We start from the raw sequence: 21,347 nt of genomic DNA, 5'->3' as shown, positions 1-21,347 counted from the left end.
GTAGACACAGCCACTCTCAAAATGTTCACTATTTATTCCATCACAATCATGCAAGCAATGAAAAAATATATATATATAATTAAGAGCCTTTACCATTCTCTAAGAGTTGCAAAGAATGAAACAAATATGATAGAATGGAAAAAAGTTAAACAAGTCTCATTTATATTCTGAAAAGGATATTAAATACATTTTGATTTTGGAGAAACCCTATGTAGACACAGCCACTCTCAAAATGTTCACTATTTATTCCATCACAATGGAAGGTATAATTATATGACATGTACCCCATACTAAAGAGGGTAGATTCAGTATCTGACTACTCACAGCCCTTAAAACAAAACTGATTGCATGGTAATTGCTTTTGATACTATACATTTCAGGTTTGTTTGTAATATATTTGAGAAACATTTTTATAAGTCATTCTGTTCTAGTTGTAAATTTAATTAAATATGCCAGTTTATTTAGAGTGTGTGAGATAACCCCCCAAATTTATTTGACTTGTGCATCATTCAAAACAGAAAATTCTTGAGCAATTTATTATTTACTTGTAAGTGTCTTCCAAGGATCAATTATGATTCTGAATGAGTTTCTGAGAAATTTTATGCAGAGGAGCAAATTCAATATTATGTTTCATGGTGACAGACAAAAAAGTTTTTCTAATTAAAAATAAAACTTTCATCTCTCAGTATCTGCACTAATGGAGCAAATAAATGCACATATTCTGCCATTTCTTTTTAATCTCTATTAAATAATTATTTTAAGAATGCAATTTTTTAATCATTTGAATCCCTTGAGGATATCAGGGGGAAAAAAAAAAAAAGAAGAATACCGGAGAATAAGAGTCAACTTTACAACATTTTGCTCTCATAATTCTGTGGTCCTAGTCTTCACAAAACTATAGTTAACATATTCTAAACTTAATTTCAGGCAATGACCAATTCACGTCAATAAACCATTCTATATTAAAATTTAAATGTGTTCTATTCATATAAATAATAGAGTTCCATATCATATTTTACTTGGAAAAAGTTGATAAATATCATTTAAAATATATAAAGAGCATCTCTAAAGTGATCTGTGGATTTCATACATTATTATTAAGTTTTTTTAGAAACTAAGCTGCTCTAGTCTTTCTTAATCTAGAGTTACCATCATTGCATTCTAAAAAATGATAGTTTGGTTCATTTAAAAAAATCCTTGAATTTGCCAATATTACGTAGTAAGTTCAACTGGTAAAAATGCACATATACCATAAAGTGAAAGATATATATGCTTGAAAATTTTAATAAAGTGAATTTTGCATATATATATCTATTCATATATATTCTGTGGCCAAAAAAATGATAACAAGGAAAAATATGCTATCTAAAATTGATATATCTTACCAGGAAATAAAAATGATTACATGTGAAAGTTTAGTGAGTCATGACTCATGAATGAAATCATAAGTGAAGAAAAAAGATAATATTTTAGGAAGCAGGCTTGTTGAAAATTAGAATGTGACTATGTCATGGTGGACCCTGGGAAAACAGATTGTTAAATGTCCCTTGTGCTCCAGCTCCTATGTGTCAATATGTTTTCTGCTCCAAGACAAGCACTGGATGCCCAAACAATTACCTTCAGAGCCCTGATGCATGAGGAGCGGGGCAAACAAACCTGGGTCCATCGATGGGAACCCAGGTCAATATGTCCTGTGTCCTAATGAACCTTCACATGCTTCTCCTGCTTATTCAAAAGGCAGAGCATAGTTTGTGGAGCCCTAGGATAATTGCCTGATATCTCAGGACTATGGTAACATCATACTTCAGGAGCCTTCTTACCAGAGATGAATCACTTCATTATTATTTATGAGCCACAATGTTCTCTGAGATTCCAATCTGGTTAGTATTTTCCTCCTTCATCATTAGAAACTTCTCTTTATGTCTTTAAGTTCAATCAGATAAACTATAGAGATGAAACTATGAATCTTATATGTTTTGTCAGAGGTCATAATTATATATATATAGTATGTAATAATAATTATTATATGCTATACGTTAAAATTATATATCTCTCTATATACGCAATGCAAGTACCATTGATATAGTTCTAATTTAGTGCCGTTCCATAGAGAAGCCACAGGGAATTTGATGGAATTAAGAGTGTTCAGATCCATAAAATTCATAAGAATGTGACCTGCTATCTGAGAGGTAAGTCACTGATAATTTCTGCATACATGATATATTCCCTTTATCTTGATGGGTGGGGTATACAAAAAAGATGGCAGAAGATACAAAATTTTGAGCTTCACATAAAGTTTTTTGAAATTAATCACTTCTTATCCCCAAAGTGCTCAAAAACTAACAATAATGAAACAGTATTTAAGAAGCCATTGCGTCTGTTAGTTATTAAGATACCCATAGAACCAAAGGAGGGTAATTGAGCCCAAATTAAAATGTGCCAGTCGGTCGATAATCATACGGGCTTTAAATGTGAAAGCAATCACATTAGGAAAAGTATGATTTATTCCTCTGAAGAACCAGACATGGCTATCATTCTTAATCACGTATGTGACATGAATAAAGGCAATGTGTGTTTTGTGATATATTCATTATATTTAGGCATTCTAGGGCAGGAATTAAAATGTCATAATGAGACTAGGGATGTATGAATTCATTCCATCCCGTGTGTGTATTACTCTTCAATATGGCACAAGCGTTTGTAACAACCAGCCATCATTATTACCCACCTATATATTTCTAGATACTTGGAAAATATATTACCATACATTCTTTTTAACCCAACAACCTAACCTTTTAAAAAAACACAAATTTTATAAATATCTCTCTCATGTCATTTCCATGAGCTAATAATGGGGGGAAAGAAAAAAAGAGAGAGAGATGAGATGTGTGCAAATGAAGTTCTGTCGCTTTTGTAGTTAGTAGGTAATGTTGCCCATTTTCCCATATACAGGTCTGTGGATCAACACACAGATGACTGTAAAATGAGAATATGCAGCAAAAACACGGTACCCCTCCAAGAAGGCATGGAATGATAGGAACCTTATGCATTTTATAGCCTCTCCATGGTGTGTATAATCTCACCAGGGAAATATAGGATCAACGTTCAAAGAACATTGCTCAAATATTTCACAGGCTTATGCCGATGGTAAGAGTCTGTCCTTACGAGTCTTACACTGCTTGGACAGGTAGTCGGCGGCTGCTCACTTCTTTACAGTGAATTCATAAACACCATGAATGTCCACTCGAGACCTAAAATGCACAAAGTTGAAGCAGGTGAGTAACCAACCTTGGCGAAATATCGCATCCTTGCTGCATAAAGGCACCCAAGGAAAACCAGAGACTATTAAAAATCCCAAATTCATTAGTTGATTCACTACTTTGTGTTTCTCTTCCATCTTCAAACTCCTCAGTGTGCCACTCGTAGGGGCTAAATCTGCTGACCAGGAATAAAACTACACTGACCCCTATGTAGGCAAAAACAATGCACATCCAGATCTCATAGGCTAAAGGATCAAGAAATGAAAACACTCCTGGTTTGGACTTCTGAGGCTTCTTGATCATGATTGATATCCCGAGGCTCATAAAGGGCTTTGAGAAATCGATCACCTCCTCTCTCACAAGGGTGATGGTTAATGGAGCAATTGCAATATCAGCTTTCTGTAAGGGAAACAAAGGAAAGTAATAGAACCAGGAGTCACGGTCAGAAAGGAATTGTGGTTACGTTATTTGATCAAAGGGAAGGAAAGGAAATCAGGAAAGTGGGAATAATTATTTCTCTGGTGGAATCCCAGTAAATACTTAACAGAAGAAAAGCAATTTGTTCCCCAAATATCCCTCCTGTTTATAAATACAGAGTACACCCTTCTGGCTTGATTATGATAACTACATCTGCCTCTATGCCTTGGCAATCTTTGAACAATGCATATGGCCCATAGGCTTCAAGACAGGTGAAATGCCTGTCTCCATCTGCATATTTGCTTCTGACTTCATCCTTCACCTTCAAATGTGCACAAGGAAATAAGACAGCATTCCTAGAGTAATGTGGGAAACCCACAATCTCAGACATTGGTACTTTGCATGGAAGGCAAGCATTCTCTCAACAAGAGTTCAAACGTAATGACTTTATCTTTGAGAAGCGCAGTACTTACCCCATATACAAGTTCTCCAACCATCCCATTCCAAATTTTCGTGTCTGCATCCCTGGCCCCATACTTGCCATCCCCAACAATGGTCAACTTGTACTTGAACCCACAATGCTTGGCTATTTCTGCAGCCAAGTCAACACAGTAGCCCTCGTAGCGCTCATTGCCTTCAAGCATTTCATGATTTTTCTTCATCATAACATATGGAGATTCCTATATGGAAAGAAAGTGCTCTAGTTGATCAAAACAACTGTGTTACTGATCTACGCTCATCCACTCAAATCTTCTGGTTTAATTATTACCTGGAAGCCAGAGATGTTGTAGAATACAGATAGTGGAAAATACGACTGGGAAAAAATTAAGCATAATGCTTCTGATCAAAGGTCCTCATCTATCTTTCATTATATTTCATGCACATGGCTGGCACCTGGCCATACCAAAGTAAACAAGAGACTCAAAAGCACAAACTGCTAGTATGTCCCCTTGTAGTGTTTGTAATCCTAGTATTTAGAGAGGAATAATGTGGTTTAACATCTGTTTTAGTCAACTCTGGATCCACCACTCTCTTATTCTAAGTTAGGGCTACCCTGACTCCAATGAACCAGCATTCACCCCAAACCCTGTGTCACTACGAGTTCGAGGATAAGGTTCTTGTGCAAATCAGGTCCATGACCAGGGATGCCCAGACTCAAAGAGTCATTGCCATAGTGATGTATGGAATCTACCCTCTCAGACTTGAGAGCTCACTTCCTCTATGAGGTAGAATATCCTAGAATTATGCTACATGGATAGCTAGGCAGTAGCATCCCCCCCTGTGAACACCATAAAAAGGAAGCATGAACACATGACTCAACATCAGCCCCCAAATTTTCTCCACTGGAAAGTGGCACTGAGGATATTTGGGGTTCAGTGAGATAGCCCCCCTCAGTGGCATGATTTAGGCAAAAATCCTCAAATGTCTAGCTTACATTTATTAAGACTTTTCCAGTGCCAACCAATATTCTTATCCAAATCCCTTATTAACCTATGTTTTCTTCTCAATATTGTTACTGTAATGAATCTCACAAATTCACTACATCACAACTTAGTAAAACGAAATCAGACTGTTTTGCTGCAAAATCACTTATTTCCTCCATTTCATTTCCCCAACAGCTTCTTGTCATAATCGACATCTTCCGTCCATCTATCCAAAGCCTCGACGTTCAAGATCCAGTTCAATTTTGTCTCATCCAGCCAATATACATTCACTTAGCACTAGCTATGTGCCAACTACTGTGTTGAGACTCGGAATTAAAAAGAAGGGAGATCACCCTTGTCTTTCAGGAGTTCACCTTTCCGTAGGAATATAGAGAAGTTGACAACATTATTAAACCATGTAACAAACGTAAGGACAGAATGGACCCAGAATCGTGTGGGAGTGGAAAGGTAAAACACGGGAGGAATGCAAGGAAGCCTCTTCCAGGCTTGCCCTAGATGTTCACCCGTGTGAGCAGCAGGTTACCAATTATCTGTGAAGCCGAAGTTCAGTCCTGAAGAGGATAAGACGTATTCTGAGTGCTGTAGCTCGTGTTTGTGAGTCCTTCTGACAGAATAAGCATGTAGCGAATGACTAAAACATTCAAAAGCATCACCGTATCAGTTATTCTCCTAAATATAAGCAGTGATTCTAGTTGAAAGATATTTTTCTTAAGAAAAATAACGTAAAACAGAGGCATATGTAGCTAATTACCAAAATTGTAGTGACGACCACAGTCTTATTCTCAAGCCCAGAAGTATCGTTTCCAGAAGGGAGTTCGGTGAGAGTAACAACCATTTTGTCGACTTCGCTCCAGTACCCGATCTGCAAAAGGGTACAGAAGGCGGGCACCTGGACATATGACCTTCCTACTGGCAAAGCAGTGAGTTATTTTCAAATCCATGTTTGAATCTGAAATTACACCTACACTAACTAGGCTTGTTCTAAACACAGATGTACCTTTTATGCATGTGAATCTAATAGCAATAGAAAGAGACGATAAAAATAAACAAACAAAAACAATTCTTAGAAACGGCTTGTCTCTTCGTGTTCACTTTTCATACTCTCCAAGGGTAATTTGTGTGGGAGTGATCATATAGAAACACAAATAAAATCCAAACAATGGCATCTCAGCCATAACAGAAGAAAAAACAAAATGTTGACTTGAACAGTTACATTCACATTTGCACCAGCTATGTTTGGTCTCCCAAACCATAATCTTTCAGCAACAGTTCTTTTTCTTCTCATTAAACTCTTTTTCTACCTCTGTCTAAAAAAAAAAGTATAACAGTTTTATTTATTATATCTTAAAATTACATTTCAGGGTTATTTACCAGAAATAAATAGTTTATTTAGAAAACATACTTTAAAATATATGTTTCTGGAAGTTGTTGAATCCAGCTATGTGAATATATGTCTCCAGGATTCTGGAAGATGAGGCGATGGGTTCACTAACTCACCTCCTCACACAGAGAGAATGCCTTCAATTCACTAATGATTTACCTTCCGTGGCCCATTCGTTTTGAGCTCCATGATGTTAATTGTATAATTTATTCTTTTTCCATTCTGGTCAAACTTGATATTTCCTGAGAGACCTTCAACCTGCACCTAATGAGGAAATGGGAAAGGAGCACAATTATAAATTCACTTCCACCAGATACAGCGTGGTTGACCAGATGACTCCCCCGAGATGCAAGTCAAGAAAACGACATTTATTAGGTTTCTGCTCTTCAACCTACCTTTGTGTAGTTAGGAAATAATATTCCCTCTTTATAAAACAGAAGGGATAAAACAAGAATGACTAATTCAGCAGGAAAAAATAGTGGCCATCGTTAAGTCACATCACAATCATTTTCAGTGACTGACCTGTTTGAGGGCCCTTTCTATTTCTACCCCTTGTCCCCAGGGCACAGCTGGGTTTGCCAGACAGTCTCCTGCATTCCCCCTTCGGGAGATTTCAATTCTCTGCTTCCGTAGGTTTCGAAAAGCTTCGGTCATCACTTGAACGGCGTCATAGGTCAGAGCAGAAGTATACTGAAAAGTACCACACACATTTCATAAGAATGGGAGAAAATTCAGAGGCTCACTGTACGCTGGCAATCAAGATTCCAGTTGCCCACCATACATACCATATCAGGGTCCAAGAATTTAGGCACAATTTCTATCTCTAGAAACCTAAGAATGTAAGAGGAGTAGTATGGAATATTGGAACTATGGACTGTCCCTTTGATTGTAAACATTTTCAATTATATTAACATCTCATCTATTTCAGGTGAGACTTTTCATAATAATTGTGTTGATGTTTTCACTTTTGTTTTTGTTTTTCTAACTAGTTTCTCATTGGAGCATCACTTTATGGCCTGACCTGGTGATACGGGAAATTATGAAATTAACAAATCAATATTTCTCCACTGTCTAGTGAGAGATTCACCTGGCAATATGGAAAGAATACTGATCATTTTGGGGATCCTTAATCTCTAATTCCACCCCAGTGATGCTCATATAGATCTGCAGTGATCTTTTGAGTGTTTGTTTTTAAACTCTCCTAGGTGATTACGATACTCAATTAGAAGAACAACCAAACTCCATGATTTCTAGGTCCCCACAGGCTTCAATAATCTATGATAATACTGGTTACAAGCTTATGGTATTCAGATCCCAGTGGGGCAGCAGGATTATTTTAGGAGCCTGGGGCCAAGCAGAAAAAAACTACTATCAATACATGTGTACTAAGCATGGTCAGGGGCTGGATAAGTATTATTATGGCATGTGTATATACTGCCATTTATCTACGTTTGATGCTGCTGTCAATAATGATAAACCACATTGCAACATAAAAGCTTTAATTACTGCTGAGGAAATTTCTGTTATTCCGTATTTTTCAGTCTTTAGGTAACAAATGTACAGTGAAGCTGGGGGGGAAATGCCATATCATACTGATTTTGTGACACTCTAAAATTTTTTACCACAAATCCAAAACAGGACCTCAACATTTCCAAATAATCCTCCTCTTTCTTCAGTAACTTGGTTCTTCCACTCTCAAAAGTGACTATTCTATACCTTCTTTTTATCTTCTCTATACACTTCTATACACTTGTCTTTCTCTCCCGCTGACTCCCCTGCCTTCCCGGTCGCCAAGAAAATAGAAGTCAACAGACAGAACCAGCTGACCTTTCCACCAAAAACTACCAAGCTCCACATTCCCTCCGTCTCCCTCCTGAGCTGGCATCGCTCGAGGTGGCCACTCCCCTTCTCGAGGACAGCCACTCCAGCCTCTCACTGCCCCTGCCCCTCATGCTCCTGAGGACATTTTTTCTGCACTTATACTCTCAATATCCCGCATCAGCCTTTTTTCTCTATTGGATCATCTCTATTAGCAATTCTACTGCTCCAGTATCTCCTACCACAAGTAAAAGAAGAACACAATAGGCAGGTAGGTAGATTTGACAGATAAGTGGATGATGATGATAGATAGATAATAGACAGATTAGATAGATAGATATCGATAGATATAATAACTGCTTTTTAGGTCCAATTTCCACCATCTTTTTCTGTTTCCTTCACAAGAACATTTGTTAAGACAGATTTTCTAAATTTTCCATTTCACATCACCCTCCTTGCTCTCTCTAAGTGATCTCATCCAGTCCATGGCTTTAAATTGCATCCATACACTCAAACATGACTTCCTCAGCAGTGTCCTTCCTGCCCAGCCCACCCAGTCACTCTCCTTCATGGGACCTTATTCATTCCCTTCATAGTCTCCACCAGCATCTGAGTATCTTCTTCATGCATTCTTTGTCTACTTCATCTCTCCTCCCCACTGGAACAGTTACTCTAGGGAAGCAGAAAACTTACGTCACCACTGAATTCTCAGAGCCCAGGGCACAGTTGGGCACACTGAAGAGAATTAATAGGAAGGAACGAAAGAGGAAGGAAGGAAGGAAGGAAGGAAGGAAGGAAGGAAGGAAGGAAGGAAGGAAGGCCAGAGATCTTGATACTGATTCTATCTTTATGGGACTCACATTGCCTCCCAGTTCAGTGAAAAGATACATAAACAGATAATTGCAATATATCATTAGAGTGTTATAAATCGGTCCAATGGTGGATAGATGCCTGTGTTATTTTTAATATGAGAGATGGTACAATAAAGCAAATGAGAAAGTAATTTATGTGGTATGAATTATCCTCTCCTCACATCCAGAAATTGTTCTGAGGTTTTAATGCTAAAAATGGTAACGTGAAGTTATCACTTAGTCTTTGCATGAAATAGTTTAGTTGAATCAGTTTCATTTTATCCCATGAATGAATCAAATTTGATGGGAAATTTGGTAAGAAGAAAGAAGAAAAAGAAAATGATTTTGAGCCCGCAGAACTGTGATTGACGCTGTTAACTGTGATAAGATATTCACATTTACTGCTAAATTTTCCTAAGCAATGTCACTGCAGGCCTATTTGTGAGTCCTTCTTGACAAATCTAGTTTATCTCCTGGATGGCTGCAGTTAAGTTTCCTGGAAATACCTCTACTAGATGGATCTAAATAAAACCCATCACTATTTTTTCCAAAATCTGCAACCTCTTCCTTCAAACCGTACATGCAAGATATTAGCAAAATATACTGTTACATATCCATTTAGGTAACTTAGATTCTTGGATTGAAAATGTAATTTTCAATTACTGGGAACTTATCCTGAGAAAATATTCTCAAATGCAGAGAATTTTTACACAAGATATTCATTTCAGTATCATTTGTAATATGCAAAAGTTAGAAGGAACCTAGATTTCCAAGAGTAAAGGAATGTTTAAAAACCATGCTTTCTGGGACTTCTCTGGCAGTCCAGTGGTTAAGACTTCTCCTTCCAGTGCAGGGGGTGTGGGTTCGATCCCTGGTCGAGGAGCTAATATCCCACATGATTCGCAGCCAAAAAACCAAACCATTAAACAAAAGAGATATTGTAACAAATTCAGTAAGGACTTTAAAAATGGTCCACATCAAAAAAAAATTCTTAAAAAAAAATACACTATGCTGTCTGCCTTGTGGAAGTATTATGTAGCCATTAAAAAGTTCTACTAATAACAATTTGTAACAATACAAATAATGTTAGCTATAAAATAAGTGAAAAACAGTATTACAGCTAGTTTTTTCAATAAAAAGTGAGAATAATAAACAATGGTTATATCCCTTCAACAAAAAAAGGAAAGAAAAATAAACAAAATGGTTAGAATAACAGGGAGGAAATAAACATGATATTTCTTTTCCAAGTATTCTACAATAACCATGTACCTTTTTAAAAAAACTGTATCATATCAAAAGCATTGTTTGAAGTCATATCTACTTAGGAAACGACTTCTTGGAGAAATAGAGATATCACATCAGCTTTTTCCTGCCTCATTTATATGACTGTCTCTATTCTCCTAGAGGAAAAAAAAAAACAATTAGTTTGTTTTCTTATACAGCAATCCATCCACTGCTAATTTAATTCTTATGATGGAGTTTAGGTCACTGAATCAGAAACAGAAACCTGTACTGCAGTTTGTATTTGAGAGTAATGATCATAGTTAAAAGGCAGACTCTTCCTTCAGTTACCCTGGTCACATTACTATGAGACATCTATAAAGCCATCTGCTAAATGTTTCAGAGGTCTATAAATGTTGGTGAACTACATTAAACAATAAGATGAGGCTGAATGAACTAAAAGTATTTAAGTCCATGCAGTGTGTTATCATTGTGACTCAGGGCATGAGCTCACTAAGAAGAAAAATTCTTCCAACCTTTTTCAAGTGTTCAAATCTAATCAAGTCTCAAGCCTATTATCACTGTAAATTAAAAGTCACAATCATAGACACAATTCGGGGCTGAGAGAAAATCAACAGCTTCTGTATCCATACCTCCTTCTTGTTTATGTTCTGCATATGCGGCTCATTTATTTTTCTCAACAAATATATCACGTTTTTGATTGGAGAGTTAAATATTTCAGTTTTATTCTACCATTCACTAAACTAGATGTAAATTCATTTGAAGGGAACGTGATGGCGATGTAAGATCTCCTCTGAAAACAAATGCATCATCTCTGCCCTGATGTTTATGTTCTGTGAAATCCCTCAGCTGAGTTGGAAATTTATATCTCAGTGGGGACCATTATGTTCTGTGATGCTATATCACAATCACTCCTCTCCACACTTGAAGAAGAAATCTGGGAAAACGTTTTTATGGTCCATTTTCCAAATGTGCCTTTTATTCCATTTCAAATGTATCTTTATTGAGACTTATTTTTCAAAAATAAAATAAAATATGCATTTTATTCAAAAATAAAATAAAATATGCATTTTAAACATGTTTGTTAGGCCCAATAGTCATCAGATATTATTCAATAATGCATTACTATAATCACTGATACCTGAAAGGGTAGTCTTACAGCCAAAAAAAAAAAAAGAGGAGATGAAAAGGAGTTCTATATACATTTCAAATTTAATGACTATTCAAAGAGGATAAATAGGCTATAATATAAAATTTTATGGATCTTCATAATGATAGCACCGATTCCAAAACATATGTTACCTGCACGGTGTGAAGATAGAAAAAAAATACCATTCAAAAAGGAAGTACTAGGCTTTAGCATTATGAAAGTGTTACAAAATTTCCTATGAATGGCCACTTTCCAAATATTCGTTGACACTTGAAATTGAACTGAGTATAGTTTAGAAAGCATGGAATACAGCACCTTCTGATTTTACCATTTACAGCTCTGTTGCCTTGAGCAAGTTAACTAAAGCATCAGTGTCCAAAGTTTCTTGTCAATAAAATAAGGAGAACAATGTCTGCTCTACGTCATAGTAGTGTTGGAAAGGAAGGTGAGGGAGAAAGGAAGAACTCATGTTGACCTAGTTCTCTACGAGCCAAACCTGAGTTGGATAGTTTCCTAGTAAGTAGGTCCTTTAAAAAAAAAAAAAGAAACAAAAACCTCTATGCAACAAATATTTTTATTCCAATTATATAGGTGAAGATTGCCAGTTACAAGTTATATTTTTCTCAGGGTCGCAAAAATATGTGACAAAGGTGGAACAATTTGAAGTAATGAGGGTGACTGACCTTCCTGGTTTGCCTGGGCCTGTCCCAGTTTTGGATCAGAAAGTCTGGAGTCCCAGGCACACTGGAACTGTTGGTCCCCTTATTTGGCAAATTCCACATCAAATGAATAAAGTTACAGGAAAGGAGAAGCCGGATGAGTTGAAAAATATGCTAAAAACGCAAGTTATTAACCAGCACGTTTGCCTTCTTTTTTCCTTTTATTACGATCTAACTTGTTCAAAACTAGCCTGTTTTTACAACGTTTTGAAAACTGCCATCCTGATCTACAAGAGTCTCAGATCCAATAAGTTCAGAAGATGGTTCTCATGTTGGCATATTAAAGGCCCTGAGAAATACTGCAGTAACAATTCCAGCTTAACTTTGTTTGGTCAGCATTGCCCAAACTAATTACCATTTAAAAATTTTCCTTAACATCAATTACTTTCCAAAAAATAGCATTTGTGTAACATACTTAGGGCTGTAAGTTTTATAGACTGATAAATTTTACAAATAGCATCAATTATTTAGTCAAAATTATTATCAACAGAATGACATCTCCCTAGAGAATCTTACACAATATAACAATTCTCAGTTTCTCCATTACAAAATTATCAACCTAGTCAAAAATGATGAGCTCTAGGAAAAACAACTAAGCTTATAAGAAAATTTTAGAAAGTCTTTTTTTTAAAACTTCTTGGCAATGGCCTAGAATCAACTAAAGCCATAGAAAAGAAAAACATTATTATGAAATACATTATAAACTTAAAATTATTCACTTCTCTTCATTTCAAATTCAACAGAAGTCTAACCTCTGGAAAAGACCTGCCTGTGATAAGGTCATCGTTAATTTCCTCTAAGCCTTTTGAACCTGTGACCTTTGTAGCTTCACGGCGGAAAACTGCAAAATCTTCAGTAAGACTAAACATCACTGGAGCAGCAGGGACTCTCACTCATTGTCGGTGGAAACACAAAATGGTATATGGCTACTTTGGGAGACAGGTTGTTTCTTACAAAACTAAACAGACTCTTACCATATCGTCAGCAATCACACTCCTTGGTGTTTACCCAAAGGAGCTGAAAGCAAACGTCCGCTCAAAAACCGCCACACGGCTGTTCACAGCAGCTTCATTCGCAACTGCCAAAACTTGGAAGCAACCAAGATACTCTTCAATAAATGAGTGGCTAAATAATTGGGGGTACATGCAGACAATGGAGTAAGATCAGCGCTACAAAGGAGCAAGCTACCACGCTACGCAAAGACAAGGAGGGACTTTAAATGCATATGACTAAGTGAAAGAAGCCCATCAGAAAAGGCCACAGACTATATGATTCCAACGATATGACCTTCTGGAAAAGGCAAAACTGTGGAGACAGTAAAAACTACGGAGACAGTGGTTGCCAGGGCCTGGGGGGAGGGAAGGACGAATAAGTGGAGCCACCTTTAGAGCAGTGGAGATGCTCTGTCTGCGACTATAATAACGAAAGCATGTTACTGTCCATTTGTTCAAACCCGTAGAACGTACAACAACGGGAGTGAACAGTAATGTAAACTGTAGACCTTGGGTAATTATGACGTGCCAATGAAGGCTCATCAATTCTAACACACGCATCACTCTGTGAGTGGAGTTGATATTGGAGGAGGCTGTGCAAGTGTTGGAGAAGAGGATATACGGGAAATGTCTGTACTTTCTGCCCAGTTTGGCTGTGAACCTAAACCTGCTCTACAAAAATAAAGTCTTAATTAGAAAGCTAATAAAAACTCAACATCTTTAGTAAGCACACAAGCTTTTCCAAGGGGGAAAAGACAGCTCCACTGGCAGGAAACCACCATGAACATCCTTTTTTATCATTCTCTATGAATAATAAAAACAATGTTTAATACGCTGGGGAGAAAGACTCTTGAATGGAAAAAGAATATATTAAAAAACAACATATCTTTGCCTAAATTAGCCAGATTGGCTATTGACCCTGACTGAAAATCTTGCTTAAGGACCAAGACTTTTACATTCTGAAACTCTGGATTCACTTAGGGATTCAAATTTTCAGCTAAAACGAATCAGATTCATCAAGATAGAAAAAAGATACTCGAATCAACAAAGTGTCTGGTTTTGATCCACCCGTCGGTAGCTAAAGGCTTTTCTTAGAGGCAGATATTTTACTTTGTTCGTTGCATAAGTTCCTCCCCCCAATGCTCCCCACTTCTCAGGCACCTTCTAACAGGTGAAAGCTCCTTATTGTTTGTAGTCTATGAACAACAAAACCAATATTTTCCAGGGTAATTGAAGATTTGATTTCAGCAGAGGTGACCTGCTGAAAGTCACTACAATCTTTAAGAGACAGAGGAGCCTCTTGAGGGTCATAAATTTGGCAAAAATTAGAAATGTTAGCATATGCTTTTGCATGCTTACATTTGCACGTCACATGATCATGGTTTTAGAGATTTGGGAGAAATCTCAGAGATCGTGGACATTTATTCCCTTTGCAGACAAAAAAATGTGGACCTGAGATGAACCCAGATACCCTGCATTATAATTCAAGCAGTGGTAATGTATTTTTATTTTTCATGGTGTAAGATGTATTGCAATAGCTTAATAAATTATTTTTCAAGTAATTTTTATGAAATATGCAATGTTATCAATATCAAATGTTCAATTCATGGGTTTATTTCCGTCATAAACACACTCTTTAAACCACAAAACATAACGGACTAAACCTGTGAAGCCTCTTTTTCGTTGCGTGTCAAAATACTTTCATGTTCGTTGGGATTACAGTGTGCCGGCAGTGGTTAAAACATTCGAGAAGCAGAATTAATTCGATGAAGCCACCAGGGCACTATTTAATGCACAGCACTGATTACCGAACTCTAGAAGATGATGCTATTTCCAGACAGGTCTAATAAGTCTCTTAGGGTAGCAATTCAGAAAGTTCGAATTGCTGCTTTAAGCCTTTCCCCGAGTAAAACGGGATTCTTGCAGGAAAGCCATTATTTAAGTGACACAATGTCAGTCCTGTATTAGGGCTGAATTCCTTGACACTGGCAGGCCCGGCAGACACGAGTCAAACTAGGTTCAAACCGTCCACTTGACAAGGTGGAATGGATGGTTACATCTTGCAGGCTGTTGAGACCCCGAAAACCCTGAAAATCCATCTCAAAATAGAAATGTGTGTAAATTAGTTTGGAGATAGTGGCAAATCATCTCTATCATCTGCCTCTTTGTCAACATCTTTTTGAGGAGGGTAAAATGCTCCCTTTAACTGTCCCATTTAAACCCAGGCGCCGCGATGGTTCAGGTCTGATTACTACAGAATTTTCTATTTCATCCCGTAAAATAACACGACTTTTCTGCCACGGCTGAGTAAAAGAACACGAAGATGCTAAGGGCAGGAATTTAAACCCCATCCTAGAGCAACGATCACTACTTATTTTCTTCCTTCTCTGTGACGATATTTTCAAAGTGTTGCCCTAGTTTTTGCTTTATTCCTCTTCATTTCAGCAAATCTCTGTTCTGTGCCTTCTGTGCAAATCCTGGCATGAGACGAGGGACCAAGAAGACAAGGAAGGAAGGAGAAGGAAGGAAGGAGACTGCTTTTCTGAGTCTTGTTTTCCATCCACAAATCCCTCTCAGCTGAATTTATATGAATACATTATAAATGCACGGTTGTGATTTTTGTGATTCTTATTTCTCGCCCCCTCAGACCACAACCACCATCCAGACGACTGACAGCCGCTGTCTGCCTTGTTCCTGCATCGCCCTAAAAGCCCTCCTGCCACCAAGTTCTCTTGTCGCCAGGGCAGCCCATAATCTTCCTGTGTCAAAACCGCGGTGATGGCTCTCCTCTAGGGGGTCCCTGCTGCTCTCAGAATGAGAGGAAACATTCCTTAGTAGGTCAACAAGGCACTCAGGATCTGGAGCCTGCATATTGATAAGTATTATTTCTCAGAATTCCCCCCAAACACCTCTGTTCCTCCTCCAGCCTTACAGAAATATTTATATTTTCCTGGCACACCAGACTGTAATTTCTCATTTTCTCTATGGGAAGTTACTGTCCCTTCTTTCTCCTAATACCTACCTCTCCTTCAGCTTTTAAATTCCATATGATTTCCTCAAAGAAGGAAGCCTTTTCTTACGTCTAGAACTGGGGTTCGGAGCCTCTTAAGGGTGTTACCACAGAACTTTTGCTTTCCTCTATCTGTTCATTCAGAAAGCCTTCACTAAATAGCTGCTCTGTGCCAGGCCTTATTCTAGGAGCCTGGGAGCAAACAAAATCAGTGAACAAACACCCACCCACAAAAAATCCCTGCCCCCATGTCACTTACTCTCAAGATGGAGGAGACAATGAGCAAGGTAACAAATAAATTCATTATAAATACAGTATGCTAGGAGCCGTTAAAGGAAAAAATACGAAAAAGCTGGAGCAGGGAAGGGGGATGGAACACACCCTAATGGGTGGGAGACTGCAAGTTTAAATAGAGAACCTGCTTCTGGAGTCGTTAAGGAGATGGAACCTGAACAAAGAGCTGCAGAGGGCAGGAGGCTTAGCCTTGCAGATGCTAAGGGCAGAAGAGTCCAGAAGAGGACAGAGCCAGTGCAAAGGCCCTGAAGTGGGAACGTGTCTCCCGTGCTTAAAAAAACGGCAGAATGATACGTGCACCCCAATGTCCATAGCAGCTCTATTTACAACAGCGAAGACATGGAAACCACCTAAGTGCCCACCGACAGATGACTGGATAAAGAAGATGTGGTACATATACACAATGGAATATCACTCAGCCATAAAAAAGAATGAAATAATGCCACTTGCAGCAACATGGATGGACCTAGAGATGATCATACTAAGTGAAATAAGTCAGACAGAGAAAGATGAATACCGTATCATATCACCTATATGTGGAATCTATAAAAAGGGTGCAAATGAACTTATTTATAAAGCAGAAATATATTCACAGGTGTAGAAAACAAACTTATGGTTACCAGGCAGTGACGGGGGGATAAACTGGGAGACTGGGATTGAGATATACACACTACTATATATAAAATAGATCACTAGTAAGAACCTGCTGTACAGCACAGGGAACTCTACTCAATACTCTGTAATGACCTATATGGGAAAAGAACCTAAAAAAGAGTGGCTCTGTGTATCTCTAAAACTGAGTCACTTTGCTGTGCACCTGACACTAACACAACATTGTACATCAGCTATAGTCCAATAAAAATTAAAAAAAAAAAAAAAAGAACCGGCAGAAAGGCCACCGTAGCTGAACAGAGGGAGTGAGGGGAGAGCCCGAGAGAGGAAAAGGCAGAGCATGTAGGGCTTCGTGGCCAGTGGGGTGAGTCCGGCTTGCACTGCTGTGGTATGGATGGCCACGGGGCTGGGGGGCCGGAGCACAGCAGGGACATAATGTAATTTACATTTTAAAAGGACCACAAGCAAGGGAGAGAGAGGGGTCAGTAAGGAGGCAGGGAACCCTGTCTAGGAGATCATTGCAATTACCCGGCAGCAGGGCCATGGGGCTGGATTTAGGGTGGATGCAGAAGAGGCGTTGTGTTTCCTGACAAACTGATGTGGGCCACCGGGAAAGAGAGGGCTCCGGGACACCTGCAAGTCCTTGGCTGAAGGAACAGCTGAAAAGATGGGGTTGCCATCAACTGAGAGGGAAGGGTTGTTGTAGGAGTAGATTTTCAGGGGATGAAGAAGAAGCAGAGGTGGAAATCAGAAGTTGAGAATGCATTGATATTAACGCGTCAGTAAGACAACTTCCACCAAAGTTAATACGAGGTGATTGCTAGTTTCTAGCCTGAAGACGATCAACCCCTTGAAGACTGGAACTTTGTCTTTTCTCTGACACCTAGAACAGTGACCACTTGCAGAGTAAAAACTCAGTAAAACGTATAACGAATTGATGAATGAATAAGTGAATACTGCCCCAAATTAGCACATTAGCGAAAGAGAGTCACATTTTAAATCTCTAGAGTTATTTTTGGCACAGGATATAAGAATGAAGAAATTTAACATTTGCAATTTATATTGGGTGGTTATTAAAATATGTTAAATATTGAAACACATAAGGTTTTACTTGTATTTATTGAATAAGATTGATTTTAATTAGGAAGCTGTGGAAGGTGCATTAACTTTCAAGGAAGACTAGAAGTTTTAAATAATTATTAATTTAATAGTCCCACAACTTGATATAAATTATATAATTTCCAATGCCTAACCACGGAGAGGATTTGATGTCATGCATTATATTTTTACAGGCTTTCATGCCTATAGCATAAGTTTACAATTTAAATTATCTAGCAACATACCTGATACAGTCAATGACCCAAAAGGCAAAGTAAAAAGTGATAACCGCATCTGAGATATTTTCGCTTGGACAGATGATATATGCTTGTTTGTATTAGGAAATGGTATCTCCTTCCCTATCTACTTTTTCTTCCTTTCTTCTGCCCGTGAAACAATCATGAGAGAAACAATCATGAAAGTCCTGTCTTGGAATTACTCTTTACACCTGTTGACAACTCACTCCCCCCGATTTCCCTGGACCCGTTATGCTGTTGCATGGCTTTGAGCCTCTTTCCCAGGCACCCTCCCACACTCTTCCTCTTGCTTAACCACGGGCAAAGCCCTGCTCAGGCGTCCTACCTCCGCAAAGCCTTCCTACCCTACTCTCCTAATCATGTGTAGGAGCTGCCACAAGTTTACATGTATCACTCTCTATTATATTTGCTTACTGGCATGTTTGTATCCTCCATAAGACTTTGGATTATCAAAGGCAAGAGTCGTTTTTTAAAAATATACTGAGTTCCCGGCTGTCTAGTACATGAGCAATATGCCTCCGTGTTAGGATGAGCTCCCACCCAAAGGCACATCCTCCGCACGGATTTTCAGGACTTTTTATCAAGCTTCAAAGACCATATAAGATATATCTCCTATTGGCATCTCTGTTTCCAAAGCTGTGCTAAGTAAGTCTCTGTAAATGTTGTTCAATTTTGGGGCCGAGGGTCAAAAAGTGACTGAGAGCCTACTTGTTGGGGGGTGGAGCGTGAAGTAGAAAAGAACAGCTTTATTGCTTTGCCAGGCAAAGGGGGACAAAGCAGGCTCATGCCCTGAAAAACTGTGTGTCCCAACCCGGGAGGATGTGGTGGGGAGTTCTATAGCAATGGCTCCAGGGCGGCGTTGCTGATAAGGACCAGGGTGTGTACAGGACCTGAATTCCTTTAATCTGGCCTCCAGGACCTTCCCTGAGTTCCAACCGGCAGGTTCAAACAGCTGATAATCAGGGAAGGGAGGGGATGCAGAGACAAGGGAGGAACAGTCAAGAAACAACAGTGTAGCCTTGGGGCAGCGTCCTTATACTACCTCAACGGATACACAGCACACGCAAGAGGCTGTGTTTTGTTTTAACATCTTTATTGGAGTATAATCGCTTTACAATGGTGTGTTAGTTTCTGCTGTATAGCAAAGTGAATCAGCTATATGTATACATATATCCCCATATCCCCTCCCTCTTGCGTCTCCCTCCCACCCCTCTAGGTGGTCACAAAGCACCGAGCTGATCTCCCTGTGCTATGCGGCATACCGTGTGCTAACACACATATATGGAATAAAAAAAAAATGTTCTGAAGAACCTAGGGCAACCTAAAGACACAGACCTACTAGAGAGGCTGTGTTTTTAAACTGTTAAGCCTATGCTCTGTGGGGCGCCCCACAAGGAAGGGCCACCACGATCTTTCTGAAACTTGTCAGAAGAAGCCAAAAGGGAGCCGCTCTGGAGGGAAATGTTACAGCCAGAAGGGAGCAAAGAAAGGTCACCAACAGAGTGAACTCTGGTGCTAGGTCTTAGCAAAAATGTTAGCAGAATGCATTGCCAAAGATATCTTATCCCCTAAATCTGCTTGCGCTCTGAGGCATAGCACGTGAACTTTAATAATGATATGGCTTCCATGAGAAAAAAATCATCTCCTTTTGCTCGCATCCTTCTCACAGCCACAGCAGCAGAGTGGGAGGCTACGCGATGGCTAGCAGTGTTCATAGGGACATCAGTCCCATCTGAGGGTGAGTGTCACATGCGCGCTCCGTCAGAGAACTTAACTGGCACCACATCTGGATGCAGGGAAGCCTGCAATCCCAGGGGATGTGGTCCTCAGGCAGACCCCTGCTGAACACAGGAGGAGACAGACACCGATGGGGGCCCCCTCCCTTCTAAGCAGCCCTGTTAAATGGTGGCACGCCCACACGCCCTCAAGCCCTTTATAAATGTATACGTGCTGAATCTCAGTCAAGGTCACCAAACAAGAAGTCACCTACTTTAGAGAAAAAATTAGCTCTGGGCTATGCCTTAACATCCTATGGGATGCTTTCCTAAATTTGACATTGAATTAATAGGATCCATTTACACACCCCAAAGTAGAAAACTTTAAAGTTTCTAATTCTTATCTAGCACCAGTCTCACAGCCAGACGCAAATTTAAAGCCAAACATATCTGTTTTTTCAATTTGTGCAGAAAACAACATCAACAAAACTTCTCCAGGATGTATGAACATAACTATGAGAGCAACTGAAGTGACACTGTCCCTGACTGGTTCTTGCACAGCCTGCAGTATAATACACAGATAACACAGATAAACAGATCACTATACATTTGAAAATATTCTGCAGCTTTTATTTTCCATAAAACTAGTCTCAAAAAGTGAACGTGATCTCATCTCACTCACTCTTCTCTTCCTCCCTCAGGTTTTACTCTTATCTCTGCTCTCCATCAGGTGACGAACAGAAGAAAAAGAAACACCTTCCTATCAACAGCAGAGATATGTCATATTTGGAGGTAAACATATGCATGTATGTATATACACAATAAAGTACACTGAATAAACCAGTGAAGACCTCAAGGTGTCCAGACCCACAGGGAATAGAAGATGAGTCTGGATAGCGCTTACTGCAGGGCAGTGCATGACATTTAGCATTCAAAGTTTCTTTGATTACATAAATCATTATATTTATTTTGATAATTACAAAAACAGGTTGAGACTTTTACCTTCTTCCTAAGGCGTCCCAGAGAAGAGGCTACTCACCAGCAGTTAGATAGAGACAGAGATGAGGGGGGAGCGGGAGGGGGAGG

The 21,347-nt window shown here is 38.9% G+C and overlaps 1 protein-coding gene across 3 annotated transcripts in view; it reads right to left on the bottom strand.

The window, feature by feature from the left end:
• GRIA2 (glutamate ionotropic receptor AMPA type subunit 2) overlaps positions 1 to 21,347 on the bottom strand; it is a 176,615-nt gene that overhangs the window by 42,993 nt on the left and 112,275 nt on the right. For all 3 annotated transcript variants that reach the window (XM_055085779.1, XM_007109898.4, XM_055085780.1), the window contains 5 exons: positions 7,026 to 7,193; positions 6,663 to 6,767; positions 5,874 to 5,984; positions 4,151 to 4,357; positions 3,289 to 3,659 (listed from right to left, as the gene is read on the bottom strand). In XM_055085779.1, the coding sequence (XP_054941754.1) occupies positions 3,289 to 3,659; positions 4,151 to 4,357; positions 5,874 to 5,984; positions 6,663 to 6,767; positions 7,026 to 7,193 (962 nt within the window). The remainder of the gene's footprint in view (positions 1 to 3,288; positions 3,660 to 4,150; positions 4,358 to 5,873; positions 5,985 to 6,662; positions 6,768 to 7,025; positions 7,194 to 21,347) is intronic.

Source organism: Physeter macrocephalus, chromosome 7, assembly GCF_002837175.3.
Source record: "Physeter macrocephalus isolate SW-GA chromosome 7, ASM283717v5, whole genome shotgun sequence".
Taxonomy (NCBI): Eukaryota; Metazoa; Chordata; class Mammalia; order Artiodactyla; family Physeteridae; genus Physeter; species Physeter macrocephalus.
This window is presented reverse-complemented; position numbering and strand designations above follow the sequence as displayed.